The sequence below is a fragment of the Mauremys reevesii genome, linkage group 4 (genome assembly GCF_016161935.1).
Source record: "Mauremys reevesii isolate NIE-2019 linkage group 4, ASM1616193v1, whole genome shotgun sequence".
Taxonomy (NCBI): domain Eukaryota; kingdom Metazoa; phylum Chordata; order Testudines; family Geoemydidae; genus Mauremys; species Mauremys reevesii.
The window spans coordinates 16329925-16347954 of record NC_052626.1 but is presented as its reverse complement, the minus strand read 5'-3'; the positions used below and the strand labels follow the sequence as shown (position 1 = coordinate 16347954).

At 42.5% G+C, this 18030-nt stretch overlaps 1 protein-coding gene across 5 annotated transcripts in view; it reads right to left on the bottom strand.

Annotated features, from left to right (window-relative positions):
• Positions 1-18030, bottom strand: part of BRF1 (BRF1 RNA polymerase III transcription initiation factor subunit) — a 219292-nt gene that overhangs the window by 81281 nt on the left and 119981 nt on the right. For all 5 annotated transcript variants that reach the window (XM_039534921.1, XM_039534922.1, XM_039534923.1 and 2 more), the window contains 3 exons: positions 17789-17828; positions 17607-17699; positions 16520-16798 (listed from right to left, as the gene is read on the bottom strand). In XM_039534921.1, the coding sequence (XP_039390855.1) occupies positions 16520-16798; positions 17607-17699; positions 17789-17828 (412 nt within the window). The remainder of the gene's footprint in view (positions 1-16519; positions 16799-17606; positions 17700-17788; positions 17829-18030) is intronic.

Below are 18030 nucleotides of genomic sequence, written 5' to 3'. Positions count from 1 at the left end.
GAAGTCAAATCCTACTGGAGACAAAAGAAAAGAGCATAAACTCTGGCAAGTCAAAGGTAAAAGTATAAGAAGGCTCCCATTTGGGGGGGAGGGATAGCTCAGTGGTTTGAGCATTGGCCTACTAAACCCAGGGTTGAGAGTTAAATCCTTGAGGGGGCCATTTAGGGAACTGGGGTAAAAATCTGTCTGGGGATTGGTCCTGCTTTGAGCAGGGGGTTGGACTAGATGACCTTCTGAGGTCCCTTCCAACCCTAATCTTCTATGATTCTAAGGCAGGCCAAAAAAGAATTTGAAGAGCAACTAGCAAAAGACACAAACTAACAGCAAACATTTTTAAGTACATCAGAAGCAGGAAGCCTGCCAAACGATCAGTGGACCCCTGGACGACTGAGGTGCTAAAGGAGAACTCAAGGCTGTTGCAGAAAAGCTAAACGAATTCTTTGTATTGGTCTTTACCGCAGAGGATGAGAGGATTCTAACACCTGAGTCACTCTTTTTAGGTGATAAATCTAAGTAACAGTCCCAGATTGAGATGGCAACAGAGATGATTTTGGAACAAACTGATAAGTTAAACAGTAATAAATTACCAAGATCGGACAGTATTACCCAAGAGTTCGGAAGGAACTTCAAATATAAATTGCAGAATAAGAACTGTGGTCTGTAACCTATTGCTTAAATCAGCCTCTGTGGCAAATGACTGGAGGACAGCTAATGTGAGGACCATTTTTGAAAAACAGCTCCAGAGGTGATCCTGGCAATTACAGGCCATTAAACATAACTTCAGTACCAGGCAAACTGGTTGAAACTATAGTAAAGAACAGAATTATCAGACCCTCAGCAACCTATTAGAGATTGGTGTCAGCAAGCATGTGCTAAAGGGTGATCCAGTTGATACAGTTTACTTGGAATTTCAGAAAGCCTTTGACAAAGTCCCACACCAAAGGCTCTTAAGCAAAGTAAACTATTAGCCAAGATGCTCTTGGTGTACCTAAACCACTGGCTACCAGAAGCTGGAACTGGATGACATGGCATGGCATGGATCACTCAATAATTGGCATTCTATTAATTCCCCTTGAAGCATTTAGCACCAGCTGCTGTGGGAAGAAAGGATACTAGGTTAGATGGACCATTTGTCTGACCCAAAATTCTTATTTTCTTATGTTTGACATTAATAATTAATATAGTTTGATTTAGCAGCAATTGAATCATATTCTAAAAATGACACAGTTGGGGTTTATGCGTATTGTGTCCCAATGATTTCACATCAGATCTGTTCAGTAGAGACATTTTTAAAGTGTTTATTTCTTTTTAAATTGCCAGTACTGCAAACTTCACCCTGCTATTTGAAAATCAACCTAGGTTCTTTCTGGACTGGGAGATTCTCACCAGTAATAAACATCCTGCAACTAGAACTTCAAAATCAAAATGATCTTCAAGGGTATGTCTACACAGTGATAAAAAGCCTGCAGCTGACCCAGGCCAGCTGACTCCAACTCAGGGGCTGAAAAGTTGCTATGTAGATGTTTGGGCTTGGACTGTCTCCTGAGCTCTGGGACCTTGAGAGGGTGGAGGATCCCACAGCTTGGGCTCCAGCCCAAGCCCTAATGTGGAGGAGGGATAGCTCAGTGGTTTGAGCATTGGCCTGCTAAACCCAGGGTTGTGAGTTCAATCCTTGAGGGGGCCATTTAGGGATTTGGGGATTGGTCCTGCTTTGAGCAGGGGGTTGGACTAGATGATCTCCTGAGGTCCCTTCCAACCCTAATAATCTGCAATTCTGTCTACACAGAGATTTTTAGCCTCATAGCCTGAGCCCTGAGAGCCACAGTGAGCTGACCCAGCCCAGCCACAGCCATGCTACAGGGGTTTTATCCCTGTGCAGACATGCCCCAAATGCCTAAAAGACCTAGACTTTGCTGATGATGTTGCACTACTGAGTGACATCCACAAAAAGTTACAAAGACAAACAACTTGGCAAAAATAGGGCTCAAAATTTGTTATGCTAAAATAAATGTCCTTGAAACCAAGACATCAAGCATTAACATCACATTAGAAGGCAAAAATATTAAGTAAGAAGAACAGTTCATCTACCTGGGCAGCACCATATTAGCCAATGGAGACATCAAGTGGAAATGACACCAATGATAGGCAAGGCATCCACAGCATTTACTAAACTCAGCAACGTATGGAAATCAAGGATATAAGGCACCAGAACAAAACTGAGAATTTTCAGTTCAACTGTAATCTCTATGCTAAGATACACCTCAGGAGCTGGAGATCTGCTACATTAGACAGAAAACTGGACATCTGTGAAAATAAGTACCTATGAAAGATTCTGAGCATTGGTTGGACAGATTTCATCACCAACAAGAAATCCAGGAAAATCACCAACCAGCAACTTGTTTCCATCAGAATTGGGGGGAAACATTGGACATATTTGGAGTGTGTCCTGTGTGTGCCAACCTACAGATTCCCACATGAAGATGTTAAAGTGGTGTGAGGGAAACGAGGGCACCCCAGAGAAACCTTAATAATCACCCTTAGCTGGGAGGGGCAGAACTGTCTATCTTACCATCACAGAACAAATGGAAGCTGCAACAAATGACAGAGGAATAAAAGACTCGTTTCCATCCCATGTACCAACATTGGAGCAGGAAAGATATAAAAACATTGGAACTTTTTTGACAATGCATCGGCCAGAAAATAATGCAACTCATAATCAATAGCTGTACTCATTCTACAGGACCAAAAGTAGTAAAATGTAAAAAACACTTATTTTTGTCACCAAATATACTCTGCAAACTCATCTGTTCAGTAAGAAGATGCATATTTTTGCACAGTTGCTTTAACACCACATATTTACGGATATATTACCCCAAATGCTTTGTCAGAGGAGGTGGTACTTTAAAAATTAGACTATCACAAGTTTATATGTAAGTAATTTGTTAAATACCAGTAGCTAGATTTCACATTATTCATTTAAAAAAGGAGGCAAAAAAAGTAGAACAACAATTTCAACCAAACACTATGCTTTATGAGGCAGGCACGAAATTGAAATAGTCAAGAAACTTTAATGTGACTGAAAGAAAGAACAGGAACATCTGTACAGAGAATAAGCTGTAACGGCATGAGGAATTATCAGTCTAGTGATGTGCCAGCTTTCTGCATTTCAATTACTGCTTACGCCATACTATAAAATTTGTTTGTAATAAAAGTGAAATGATGACTTTCTAGATCTTTATAGCTCCCGAGTCCCAATGATATTTTACACAGCTTGTGTGTATGGATTGCACTCTTCCAAATACAGTACTGTTTGAGGAATTTTGAACCCAGAAAAATTTGTGGCCAGGTTATCAATGTTAAATTTTCTCTTTCAATGAAGAAATTTGAAGTACCCAAGTGTCAAGTTTTCAAAGATCAGAAGGTTACATGCCATATCTGTGAAGTGTAATTATGCAATACATTTCATGTTAAGAAGAAAAATAAATGTGTATTTTCAACTTGTTAAATCAAAGTTTCCCTTTGTTCTGGGGTGCTCACACTCCATATTATAATGCAAAGACCAGACCTGGATTTCAAGTACCAATCCTTACTCTCTGTTTTGGAAAAGCTATGAAAGTAGCAACCTGTAGGTATCCTGAGGCACCAATGGGTCATGGGCTCCTAACGGCATCACTACCTCGGTGCACTGGGGAGTCTTTCAAGCACCCATACTTCGATGCAGAAAACTGTCTTCCCTCAATTCCAGCCTCCCAAAACTCAACCTCCTGCCCCTGGGAGACAAGCAGCGCACAGGATAAGGGGACTAGCAGAAATCCAGGAGAGATGAGTGGCCATATGGAGGATTTTGATGTCTGGAGTGAGGGGACTGGACCACAGTGGAAAGCCTTAGATGAAAGGGAGCCCAGTATCTCTTCCCTGAGGCAGCAGCATGTCAAGGGCTCCCAACAGCCCTTCTGCCTGGACTCCTTGATGCACCAAGATAACACTGCTGTGGGAAGCCCATGATGCACTGAAGCCTCAGCAGAGGGAACTGGGTCCCCTGTTGTAGCTGCCTAGTGCACAAAAGGACCAATACCTTGGCACAGACAGCGGGCTCCTCCTTCCACCCAAGACCCCACTCACAGCCCTGCCCCTCTCCCGACACACAAGCATCTTCCTCCACCAGGCCCAACCCTTTCAACTCCTCCTCCCCACCTGCAACCCCCAAAGCCCTGTTCAATCCCTCCTTTCTCACAAAGCCCTGCTCACGCTGCCTGCTGTTCAACACTCCCACTCGCTCCATAATCTCTAGAGGCCAGCTGCCCCAGCTACCTCTGGCTCATCAGAGACAACAAGTCAGGGAAGCAAGCTGACAGCATCAAAAAGCAGATGCAGCTGATGGATCTAAGCAATCTCAACAGCCAGTCTTTGCATGGTTCAAAACAGCTATTATGAATACAGAGAATAACTCTTTACAGGTTTAATTGTAAAACCATAAAGAGGAGCCTATGCCTGAGATATTATCAGAATGTGTGCATTTGCAATGCGTGTGGGGTGGCACATAGGGAACAAAAGCAGAAAGTATGGATTTTGATCTATATGGTTGGTTTGCTAACAGAACTCAAAGATATGGGAGAAACGTAATTCAAAATTCCAAAAGAGAGCATTTTAGAATATATCCTTTGCAAAAGTTAGTAAATCTTTCACTTAAAAAAATTACATGGAAAATTTAACTGTCCTCTGAAAAGTTATTGTGCTAAACTTAAAGATTAAATTCAATCATTATAGTGTGAAACAGAGGGATTTTATTCCTGCTCTAGAGGTAAATCTCAGTGCAACTGTACCTACAGAATTGAACTTTAGTATGGAGGCAGCAGTAACAACATTCATTTCTTTTAACATCAAATGTAATAAGCCACAGTTTGAAACTAAGGTGAGAAAGTGAACTTCATAGAGAAGCAATCGCCAAGTTACACGTGTTATGCAAACATGTTATCCATATTGTACTTAATGAAAACACTGACAGGAAGACAATACTGACAATGAAGCCAGTATTTCATTTTCATAGGGTATAACTACTTATTCATACAGAAGTTGTATAGTAACACAGAGTTGTATTTTTGGTCTATATATACACGTTTCTTATTAATTTATTGTTGATCACCATGTATATACGAAGGAAGCACTGGACATATTTGGGACACATACTCCAGATGCCAACATACAGACGCCCACTTAAAGCTGTCAAGTGGGAACCAAGTGATGTGAAGAAACAAGCATGCCCCAAGAGAAACCAAAAGAAGAACCCTTAGCAGGGAGAGCAGGACAATCTATCTCAACATCTGAGAGCAGATGGAGTCAGCAGCAAATGAATGGAAGAAATTGGTTTCCACCTTGTGTGCCAACATTGGCATGGTAAGAACGTAATGCAATATAAAAAATAGAACCATTACAATCAATTATTCACTTGCTGCTATGTAACTGCAGTGGTTTGGCCACAGAGATTTCTTTTGCTTCCTTTAGTCCATCTGTGAGCCCATAGTAACCTTATCACAATCACTACATCAAACAGCAGTTAAGAAATAGTAAATACACTGAAACATTGTATCCTTCCAGCTACTATACTATTGTTTCCTACAACCTTCTGCGCTCTGTATCTGCCTTATAAGCCTTGTATATTGCTCCAAATTTTCTTGCTGGCACTACCTAACAGTATTGTTTCTACTTCCTTGTTTCATATTCATTCTCTTAATTTCAGTATTGAACCTGTAAATATATAGCTCTTTCATCATCAAAAACAACCTCTTGATTGCTATGTATATACATGTTTTTACTTGGAAACTGAAACCTTATCTTAATTAGCATAACAGTTACAGGAATTTCAATCAAACGTCATAATCACTACAGCAATAGCTTACAGGAAAAAGTAACAATGTATACTTAGCTGTTTTTTAATTAAATTTAGCAGCAAGACATGAAAAGAACAAACTCCATGTGACCAACCAGCTCTCTGTGGACCACTAGCAAGTCTTCCGCAGACAACGGTTGGGGAACTCTGACCTAATACAATTCTACATTCCATGCAAGTAGCCCACAACAAAAGATTCTAATTATTTTTACTCATTTTAGCCAACCTAAAAGCGAGTTTTATCAGTCAATCTACAGTTTCCACTGCTCTGCACCACTGCAATTAATGAACCTAGGAATATTTCTAAATGCTAAGATTTCAGTATTACTAAATGCTTTCCACTAAGTACATTAAAACAAAAATTAAATAAAAAAATACGAAGACTACAGTAACCTCAAGTTGCCCAGCCACTCTGAATCCAGGTCAAAGCATAGCTCTGGTTTTACATACTTTGATTTTAAGTGCTGAACGTATAAATTATCAAGTGATTTTCTACACTACCACACCCAAACAAACCAGAGCAATAAAATTAAGTTTTCCAAAGTATTTTTAATTGTCAACGAAGTGTCCACATTAATAATTCAGGTCTAATAGGAAAAGATTTTTTTGTAAAAATACCTGACTATTATCACACAGTGTAACTGCTGGCTATTTTTGCCAATACTCTAGGGCTTAATCCTGCAAACCATAGTTATAGGAGCAGTCCCTACTCCTACACTTACACACATGCTTCAATTTACTACCGTGTTGGCCCCATTGAATTTCATGTGGCAATAAAATTAAGCACATGCAAAAATAAAAAACGGTTACTCACCTTCTCGTAACTGTTGTTCTTCGAGAGTGTTGCTCATATCCATTTCAATTCGTTGTGTGCACACCACATGCACAGTCGTCGGAAAGTTTTTCCTTTCGCAGCACCCGTCAGGTCAGCTGTGGAGCCCCCTGGAGTGGTGTCTTCATGGCACTCAATGTATGACCCTGCCGATCCAGTGTCTCCTCAGCTCCTTCTTGCCAGTTACTCTGACAGAGGGGAGGGCAGATGGGTTTGGAATGGATATGAGCAACACATCTCAAAGAACAACAGTTATGAGAAGGTGAGTAACCATTTTTTCTTCAAGTGATTGCTCATATAGATTCCAATTACGTGATTCCTAAGCCTTACCTCAGCGGTGAGGTCGGAGTTATGGAATCGCAGACTGGAGCACCGCTCTGCCAAAAGCTGCATCATCTCGGGCATGTTGGACGATGGTGTAATGAGAGGTGAACGCATGCACCGAGGACCAAGCTGCTGCCCTGAAGAATTCTTGTTTCGGGACTTGGGCCAGGAATGCAGACGATGAGGCCTGTACCCTTGTGGAGTGTGCTGTAAGTACCAGGGCTCGTGTCTTGGCCGGCTCCTAGCACGTGTGGATGCAGGATGTGATCCAGGAAGATATTCTTTGAGATGAGACTACCGCTATGAACAACTGGTTTGAATTCCTGAATGGCTTGGTGTGTTCAATATAGAAGACTAACGCTTGCTGAACATCCAAGGAGTGCAACCTCTGTTCACAGCTACTGGTATGAGGCTTTGGATAAAAAACAGGCAGGAATATGTCTTGGCTGGTACGGAAATGTGATACCACCTTAGGCAGAAAGGCCAGGTGAGGTCTGAGCTGCACCTTGTCCTTGTGGAAAACTGTATGCGGTGGGTTAGAGATAAGGGTTAGGGTCAACCTGGGGAAACCCCCACCCCTGGAAAATGGAGTGAATGACGTCCAGCTGGATGGACCACTCATGGCTATGGAAGGACCTGCGAAGGTCGTCTGCCAGTATGTTCTGGACTCCTGGCAGATATGATGCTTCCAGGTGAATGGAGTGGGTTATACAGAATTCCCAGAACCTGAGAGCCTCCTGACAGAGAGGCTATGACCAGGTTCCACCCTGCTTGTTGATGCAAAACATTGCAGTGGTGGTGTTTGTCATGACTGCCACATGCTGGGCTTGCAGATGAGACTGAAAGGCCTGGCATGCGAGTTGCACTGCTCTGGGCTCCTTGATATTGATATGGAGAGAGAGCTTGTCCTGTGATCAGAGGCCCTGCCTTCAGAGATCTCCCAGATGTGTGCCCCAACCTAGAGCTGACGTGTCCGTAACTAGAGAAAAGAACAGCTGAGGGCTGTCGAAGGGACTACTTCGCAGACTATTCAAGCATCAAGCCACCACTGGAGTGACTCGGTCATGGTGCCACAGCAGGTGATAACTAGTCCCAGGCTGTCGCGCCCCGGTCAGTATGTCGAAGCGAGCCACGTCTGTAGAGGCCTGAGTCTCAGTCTGGTGTGTCGGACCACGAACCTGCAGGCCGCCATGTGACCGAGGAGACTGAGGCAATTCCTTGCTGTAGTGGTCGGGTACTCTCATGCATCGAATGATGCTTGCCATGGCTTTGAATCGGGACTCGGGCAGGCTTGCTCTTGCCTGGACCAAGTCCAACACTGCTCTGATAAACTCTATCCTTTGGGTCGGAGACAAGGTGGACTTGTTCATGTTGAGGAGGAGACCCAGTCTCTCGAACATGGATGTGACCAGACGGAACTGCGACTCCACCTGTTCTCTGGTGTGCCCCCTGCGCAGCCAATCGTTGAGGTAAGGGTATACCTGCACCTGCCTCCTTCAGAGGAAGTCTGCTACCACTGACATTCACTTGGTGAACACTCGTGGGGCTGACGACAGGCTGAAGGGTAGGACTGTGAATTGATAATGTTTTTGATTGATCACGAACATTAAGAAGCATCTGTGAGCAGGGAGAATCGCTATGTGAAACTATGCGTCTTTCATGTGAAGAACCAGTTTCCTGGATCCAGAGAAGGGATAATTGTATTGCGGGAAACCATGCGGAACTTCAGCTTCACCATGAACTTGTTGAGTCCTCGCAGGTCTAGAATGGGTCTGAGACCCCCTTTGGCTTTGAGAATTAGGAAGTAGCAGGAATAGAATCCCTTGCCTCTGAAACCCTGAGGAACCTTCTCCACCGCTCTTATGGCAAGGAGCGCCTGCACCTCCTGGATTAGGAGTTGCTTGTGAGAAGAGTCCTTGGGGAAGGGGAGTGGGAGGGAGGGTAGGAGCAGAATTGGAGAGAATATCCCATTTCCCCCGTGTGAAGAACCCAGCAGTCCAATGTTATTTGGGAGCACGCATGGTAGAAGTGGGATAGACTGCTCAAAAAACACAGGGAAGGATCCAGTGTAGAGACAGGTGCTCCATCCTCAGGTGCACCTTCAAAATGTCTGTTTTGAGCCTGACGGAGGCTTAGTTATTTGGCCCTGTCCGAATGGGGGATGGGAAGGCTTATGCCTGCCATTCCTACCCCTGTGCCTGTAAAAATCCTGCCTTGGACAAGGAGGATATGAATGCTGTTGCTACAGTTGGGGCTTAAACGGCTTTCATTACCCAAAGATTTCATTGTCGTCCTGGAGTCTTTGAGGCTATGCAGTCTGGAGTCAGTCTGTTCAGCAAACAGGCCCACCCCGTCAAAGGGTAGGTCTTGCATAGTTTGCTGAACTTTGGGCCAGGAAGTTACGGTGCCGCGGGTCTCTACCGGAGTCCTTTTGCGGTGCCGCCTCTGCCATTGCCGGCAGGGCACTGCACACCGAGGAACTCGGCACCGGATCCTGCCACGCCAATGCAGGTTGTGGTCTAAGTGCCGCCTCCATAAGGAGCTGCTTCAATCTAAAGTCCTGCTCCTTCTTGGTTTGGGGGCGAAAGCCCTTACAAATCACACACTTTTCAGACTGATGTGCTTCCCCCAGACATTTCAAACAAGCGTCATGAGGGTTGCCTGTTGGCATGGGCTTGTTGCAGGACTTGAACCCCTGGGACTTAGGCATGTAAATCCCCCAAAGAGAGCACACAGTCAGGGTGGAGGGTAAACCCCCCAGTCCAACAGCTAACTAACTACTAACTAGAACTATAATAACTAAGAACTAAACAACTACAAATACAAACAGTTTGAAAGAGAAGCTAAGGAAACGTGGATAGCTTGCAAAGCAAGATGCCACAGTTCCAACAACCATCACTGGCAGTAAGAAGGAACTGAGGAGGCACCGGGTCGGCAGGGTCATATATTGAGTGCCAGGAAGGCTTCACTCCAGGGGACTCCACAGCCAACCCCATGGGTGCTGCTAAGGGAAAAACTTTCCGACGACTGTGCACACGGCATGCGCACACCTAATTGGAATCGATATGAGCAATCACTCAAAGAAGAATTCTCTATTAAGGTCTAATTTATGCAGTAAATTATGCTAACAAAATCCAAGCTTACTGAACAAAATAAAACTGCTAAATCAAATAAAAGCACACCAAAATATTCAAATATAACTGGCTACTCACTTAATTTGGCTATTTCTGGGGCTCGTGATTATGCAGCAATTTCCCTCAGCGGTTAAAAAGGGAATGAACACATACCATTCCAAAGTCAACTACCTTCACCGGCGATTATTTTAACCTTTTCATAATACATACAGCAGATTCAAAATACCCAAGATACTTTCTAATGCTGCACATTGATTTATCATTCATCAAACTTCTCCCCAGTAGCTAACCCTCTGCAAAATACTGCTTGCACTTTTATATTACCTTCTTCCAAGGGCAAGTTTTGTGGCTTCTTCACCTAGGTTAATAAGTCGTTATTCACAATAGCAATAGCAACTGAACTGAACCAGGGGGCATAATCTTGACGTTTCAGATTACATGATGAATTGTTCAAATAACATTCTTCTAACCAGTTATATTTTCATATGAATTAAATGAAACTTCCATGTAGTGTCCATACATTTTCTACAATTCTCTAATGAACAATTTCAGTTTTAATTGCTTTTGGGTTTTGTTTTTTTTTGCAAGACAGGGTTTTATTGGAGGTGAAATGGTAAGGCAGAAATATACACGCACACAAAGGTGAGAGTGGGGGCAGAGGATAGTATATAATCTATACATGAAAGCTGAGCTATTCCACTTTTTTTTCCCCCTAACCCTTCTCTTGATTCCAGGTCTGTGTGTCCCTCTCCTTCCCCCTCAGTGCTCCTCTCTATTCTCTTGCACACCTCTCCCTAATTAATCATTAAAGCAGTAGCAGCTCTGTATATTCTCTCCTCCTCCTGCAAAGGAATAGCAGCATGGCACCAGCTGAACTGGTTGCTTCTTCCCACCTCCTGGAAGCTGTACGGATGTAGGCTGGTGTGGAGATGCACAGCCTCTGAAGCACAAATCTCTTGTGTGCTTAGTGGGGACTGAGCTGAGGTCCCCATTTGGAACAAATTCTTCTCCAATCTGAGCTGCAGCATCAGTGAGGGAAGGTGGGGTTCTACAGCCACCCCTGGCCAGCAACTAACGTCTCAGTCTTTCAGAAATATGTAAGATTCTTCAATGAAAATGTGCACACAGCTGTCTGTGTAGAGAGGGGTGCACTAGTGTTTTTAGGGTAAAATTATATACACTGTACACAAGATTTATATAAGACTGACAAAAGAAAATCATGCACCTGTAATTATACCAAAGACTCCAACATGGGTGGTGGGTGAACCACAGGTTTGGGGAGGCTACCCCTTCTGCCCAAGGCCCCACCGCTCCTGCTCCCCTTCACTCACCGGAGCCCAGAGGCACCCCCACACCAGCCCCAGGCCACCCGAGTTCCCCCCACCCATTGGGTCGGTGGGCGGGCAGGCAATGCGGCCCCCAGCCCAAGCCCCAGAGTGGCAGGCGGGAAGGCAGGCAGCTGAACGCAGGCCCCAGTGCGGTGGGCGGGCAGCACGACCTGCAGCCCTGGAGTGTCGGGTGGGCGGATGGCAAGAGCATGAGCTCGAGCCGTCTGTGTGAGCACCGGGTCCAGCTGCCTGGAGTCCCTGGCTGCAGGCCGGCCCCCAGTAGGCTCAGCCTGAGGCAAGGGCACTGGAGTCCTCCCAGAAGTGTGGGAGGGGGATGCCCAAGGTGGAGGTGAAAGCAGCCCCCTGCCCATGTTCCAGGTACCCACTGCTGTGTCCCATGCCCCAGGTCCCCCGCCCAGGGCAGGTGGAGGGACCCAGGCTCCTCACAGCTGCCCATGCGGGGGGCGGGAGCGCCTCGGAGCCGCAGCCCTGCCATGATAAGAGCTGGGCAGGCAGCTCTGGGGAGCCGCGGCAGACCCCCTACCTGCCCACGGTGTGGGGGGCCCAAGCAGCCCCTGGCCCGTGTCCCCACCCACCTGTGGCAGGCCCATGACTCCTCACAGCTGCCCGCACAGCTTCTACCGTGACCAGGCTGTGGCTCCAAGGCCCAGCCTACCCGCCCCGGCCAGAGCCAGGTCAGGAAGGGCTGTGCAGGCAGCTGTGGGGAGCCAGCATGGAGTCGCAGCCCCCTACCCTGATCCCGCCACGCAGCAGCCTGAACCTCGGACCTGTTAGGTGCAGCCTGGCAGCAGGGCAGCCCCGAGCCCGGACCCCGCTGCACGGGGCAAGGCAGGTGGGGCAGCCCACACTCCCGATTCAACAGGCCCAGCAACCTTTAGCATAAAGCTGGGCCTTAGCTGTGTGCTAATTGGGCCGCGGGTTGAGTATCACTGATAGACCATCCCTGACAGGTATTTGTCTAACCTGCTCCTAAAAATCTCCAAAAATGGAGACTCTACAGCCTCCCTAGGCAATTTATTCCAGTGTTTAACCACCCTGACAGTTAGGAAGTTTTTCCTAATGTCCAACCTAAACCACCCTTGCTGCAATTTAAACCCATTGCTTCTTGTCCTAACCTCAATCGTTAAGGAGAGCAATTTTTCTAGCTCCGCTTTGTCTCAGTTTTCAGGTACATAAAAGATTGTTATGTCCCCTCTCAGTCTTCTTTACTCCAGACTAAACAAACCCAATGTTGTTAATGTTTCATTCCCTTGAATTACTAATCTATTAATTTTTAAGTCTTATTAGAGAGTTTCTTTTGTATGACATTTATACAAAATGTAAGAGACGAACAAGAAGAAAACAAAATAGAGTTAATATTAGTTCTTTTTTTGTTACAAAGGCCATTGTTTGGGAAAGCTGTTTACACAGGGCCTTATTCAACACCCACTGCGGTCAACGGAAAGATTCTCTGACTTCAGTGGGTACTGGATGAGATCCCCAGTACAAATGAAGGCACAAATACAAGAGAAATTTATGTAAATGAGCAAACAATTGGTTGTCAGTAACAGGGAGCACAAAATCTTTGCCATGGATTATTTTTTAATCTGTACTTTACAGTCACTTCACTAGGGTAGGCACAAGATGGTACTTGCAAAAGTTATTTTTGATTATAAAAGATGTTTACTTTTATAAGGAGGTACAGCTGCATGTTACCACCTGCTCACACTACACTGTTTGCTAATGTAGCCCTACAATGACTGCACATGAATTTACTATATACCAACTAGCATACCAAAGATAATTTGTATGAATTCGGCATGCAACTTAAGCCCTGCATTTTCCCTCTGCCTCAGTTAGTTTCCATCCTTTCTCACTTTCCATCTTGGCCAATATATTTTGAGACAAGCACAACTTGTGCTAAACGACAACAACGGGAGGACAGGATAATAGCCTACAAATGTATGAAGGCTGTAAATACTAAGGAAGATGATGAGTTATTTAGGGTGGTACAAAGGGGTGTAAATAGGAGTAATGGAAAATAAATTACAAAGAGAAATTTTACAGAATTTTATAGAATACCAGAAAAAATGCTTTGAGAATAAAGTATTTGGTATTTGACTGTAACAATCTCCCAGAGAATAGTGGAAGCCCTATTATTTGGGACACGTAAAACTAGAATGAAAAAAAGTCTAGAAAATATGTTGCAAGAGAAAATCCTGCCTTGGGAGAGAAATGTACTGGCTGACCTACTAGATCTTCTCCGTTTCCAGCACCTGTTGGGTAGCTATGATACAACACAATTCACTCAGGACTTCAGTGCTCATGAGTTCTGCAGTAAACTCGTCTCTACGGTATAGAACAGCATAATCAGCATTCACAGAATATAGTATCCCCTTCCTTTTACAAATTATAAACGGTTCACTAAAATATACAAACAGGGTATACACAAAGCCTCATCCTGGGTAAATTCATGTTTTCATTTAGTACACAGGAACATGTATTTCATTGCTAATGATAAGATATTCAACAAAGAGAATCTGGTTTCCTAAGAAACTTTCAAGATAATTAAAATTGCCAGATCCAAAGCAAAAGAATCAGCCTTGGGCAGGATTCTATGATTAATCTCTTGTATAGTAAAAAAAACCAAGATAGAAGCAACTGTAAACACTCAAAAAGAAACCCAACTGAAACATCCCTCCTAATTAAAGTATTTTTAGAGACAATACAATCTAATGTATTGCTTCTACGGAACCTTATACTGCCAGGTAACTGCATTAATGCAGTAACCTAGTGTGCTCTCTTTGTGATGCAAATTCACTCAAATACTGTGCTTTCCATAAAAAATTCACACACATATTGCATTGACAATTGCAGCTTGGGGAATAACCCTAAATGTCCTTCAATAGCTAAGCACTGCATTTAAGTCTGGTCTATAATAGCAGTTTCTGAGGTGTCTTCTACTGCTGTTGCGTCAGTGATAGTGCTAGGTGAGAGATTTCCTCAAACAGCTGAAACAGACACAATCATAAGTTGACATATCATATGCAAAAGCCAAGTAAAAGGACTTTAAGGGGACCTACACCAGAGATTTTTGGAGAAGCAAGGTAATTGGGGCGAGGAGGAGGGGAGATATCCTTCCCAGGAAGCTAGAAATTTACATATGGCACCTGCAATCCAAAAGAATCAGCTTTGGGAAGGACTAAAGGCTACAACCAAAACAATAACCCACTGCTAAATTTAATCTTTTAGTTCATTCTGGGTATACAACATAAAAGAAATTTGAATCCCCATCACAATGGAGTTGGGATTTTCCAGAGGGACTTTTTTTTAAATAAAAATATTTATTTTATTTCCAGAGAGATATTTTTTAAAATAAACACCCAGCTAATCATTTGTAAAAATTAAATGAATCTGGCAGCCCCCAAGACCAAAGACCTCTATTTTTCCACAGAACTGGTACAACACAGGCAGTCACAGACTAAGCTGCCATACATTTCTTTGCCCACAAATCTCAAGCCCGACTCGGAGGAACATATCTGGGAGTGACAGATTAGTTCCATCTTTAAATTCATTCAGTCCTTGGACCCTCCATTAAAATGGCCAGTGACAGTGCCAATTGAGGTTTTCATTACACGGACGTGTTCACTGGGAACTGGACTGAAACCACCAACTTGTTTTTCAGAGGTCATTGAACAACCATCAGACAGCAACAATTTTCAGCTACTACTGACCTCTGTTAGAGCTGAACCATGGATTTTGAGGTGAAATGATGCATATCCCAATAGTGTGAGCCATCTATTCCTTCCACCATTAATTTTAATTAAACAATCAATTTTTTCTACATCATTTAGCTTGTGCATAATATAGGAAAATAAATAATGCTACTGATCAACTGCAGTTCTGTGACATGAGCAATAACATGATATGAGGTTGATTTTGTGTGGTCCTTCAGTCTAGACATGGAGTAGGGTGTTACTGTCTGTCTTGAATAACTCTCAAATTGTTTTAAGAGCTAAATAAAGACACAGTCCATTTAGTTGGATCTTCTCATTGAATCTGCTGACTAAACAGATTCAAAGACAGATAAGCTTTATGGAACAGAAAATGTACTTTAATATAGAAAAGAATAAGATTCTCACCAAATATGTTCAGATCTGAGATTCATGAAGGGGAAAAAAAACTGCACAGAGTTTCAGCTTACATATTAAAAGGCAAACACACCTCCTTGAGGCATTGGCTGTTTGGAGTAGCCTTCTGTGACTCATGCAAAATTGAAATTTTCAATTGATCAATGCAGCTAATGCTGTCCATTTGAGAGCCATGCTATAAAAAGGTTTCAGGAATCAGAGAAAAAGGAATGGAACATGCCAAACAAGGTATTAACAAAAACGCATATCAAGGGAGAAAAAAGCATTCGCTATTTTGCATGCCAAGTATCTTGAACATCTGCAACTTTACAAACCACTGAAGAATGAATTAAATATAATAGACTGACTCTTGACTAAGAGCAAAAGGAGACAGCCTCCTTGTTTGACTCCAATAAAGTATTTCCTGAAAAATGTTGCATCTCTTTTGAACTAAAAAAAAAGAACACGGGTACTTAAGATTTTCATTTCCAATTATACTTATAAAAAAATCCACTTGTTACACATTGCTAATTGGAAGTATCAGGTAAAACAACATAATGACTGCAATGTTTTAAATATCCATATCAACTATCATAACAAGGTAAATCTATTTTACTAAGTTTAAAGGATATAAATCCTGAACCTTTCTGAGCAACTTCTAGTACTGGCCAGTGTCAAATACAAAATATTTGACCAGTTGAACCACTGGTCTGATCAAGATGGTCAATTCCTATGTCTCTACACTCCTATAACATTTACATTTCACAGAATTCCTATGTCAGCAACCATGCAGGTAACTGGAAATAAAACAGTGAAACCACAACAGTTTTCATATGTCTGACTTTTCTATTGTAAATTTCAGCTTACATTAATCTTGTACTTACTGTGGTCTCGATCCTTAGCGGATACACACTCTTGTATAGACTCTGTTATCCCAAGGCTGGCAGCAGTAGGGAGTGGGCCAAGCAGAGATTCTAGTGCAGGTGGCCATACAGGAGTTTCATTTCCATTTTTGCATTCTCTCCCTTCATTTTTCTTTAACCTATCTTTATCGAGAACTTCATTATAAAAGTCCTTGTTTAAATGATTAGCAGCTGCTTCCAGTTCTTCATCTTCTGCCTCCTCCTCTCCAAATACACTAGTTGTATTATCTTCTATAGAGTCTGTAATGGGGAGGAAAAAAATCAAATAACTTCATACCATCTGTTATAGAAACTAAATAAATGAAAAGCAGCTCACGTAAAAGAATAAAAACCATTTGAGAACAATCTGCAGAAGAACAGAGTATTTCAGTACATTGTATAAATATATAGAATTTCCAGATGTGCTTTAAAATCATTGCCTTAGCTTTTAAAATGTGTCTTCTGAAAATAGTAATAATTTTAAATTGCTTGTATTGTGTTATCAAAATACTGCAAGTCAGTAGTCCTAGTAATATGAGCTAAATACTTGTCATGATAATTAAGGCTAATATTCAACCTATAAACAGTACTGTGAATATCTTCAATGTGGGAACAGAGGGGCACAAAGGTACATGCTCACTGGTTTGGGGTAAATTTCATATTAACCAGGAACAATCTGAAGTACCAACACCACCTCTGCTAAATTGCACTTGGGAGTAATTTGTTACAGCCCTTCATGCCATTACAATAGTTGTATTTTTTAAAAATGTATACAATTTTGGCGAATTCCAGTACTACACAAGTTGGTGTCTGATATTTGAAGCATGGTATTTTGTGGGCTGGCACTATGCATTCCGTTCCTCAGAGAATTCCAGTGTAAGTCAAGACTTAAATGTTTTGTTGCACTCAACATTTCACTGCATAATGTATGCAGCTGCATATATATAAATAATACACAACAAAGAAATGGAGCCGTATATAGCATAATAAAAGATCATACAAAATAACGTGAGTAGGATTTGACCCTCATTGCCACTTCTAAAATATTCATGGTCTTTTATAGACTTACCATCTTTAGTCAAATTGGCAAATACTCCTTTTGCCTTTGGCCTACTATTTTCTAATTCATTCTCTATTTCATCTTGGTAAATTGATATTTCACCTGTGGCAATTAAATAAAAAGAAAGCTCAGAAATCATGAATGTTATTTGGTGTAACCAAGTGATATAGTGTATTCAATGGGACTTGTACCTTCAACATCTTCAAGCTTTTTTGACAGCGCTTTCTCAAGCTGAAAAGAAAAAAATGAGTAACAGAATGAAATATGAATATGCTACGATTAAATATTTTTAATATCGGTTCCTCTATTTAGAGACTTAAATACACATGGTACTATAGAAAGATGGTAATGTACATTTCTTCCCCTAAAGAGTTTGTAATCTAGGACAGACCAGACAGACAAAAGACGAGTATCAAAATACTGTTTGAAATAA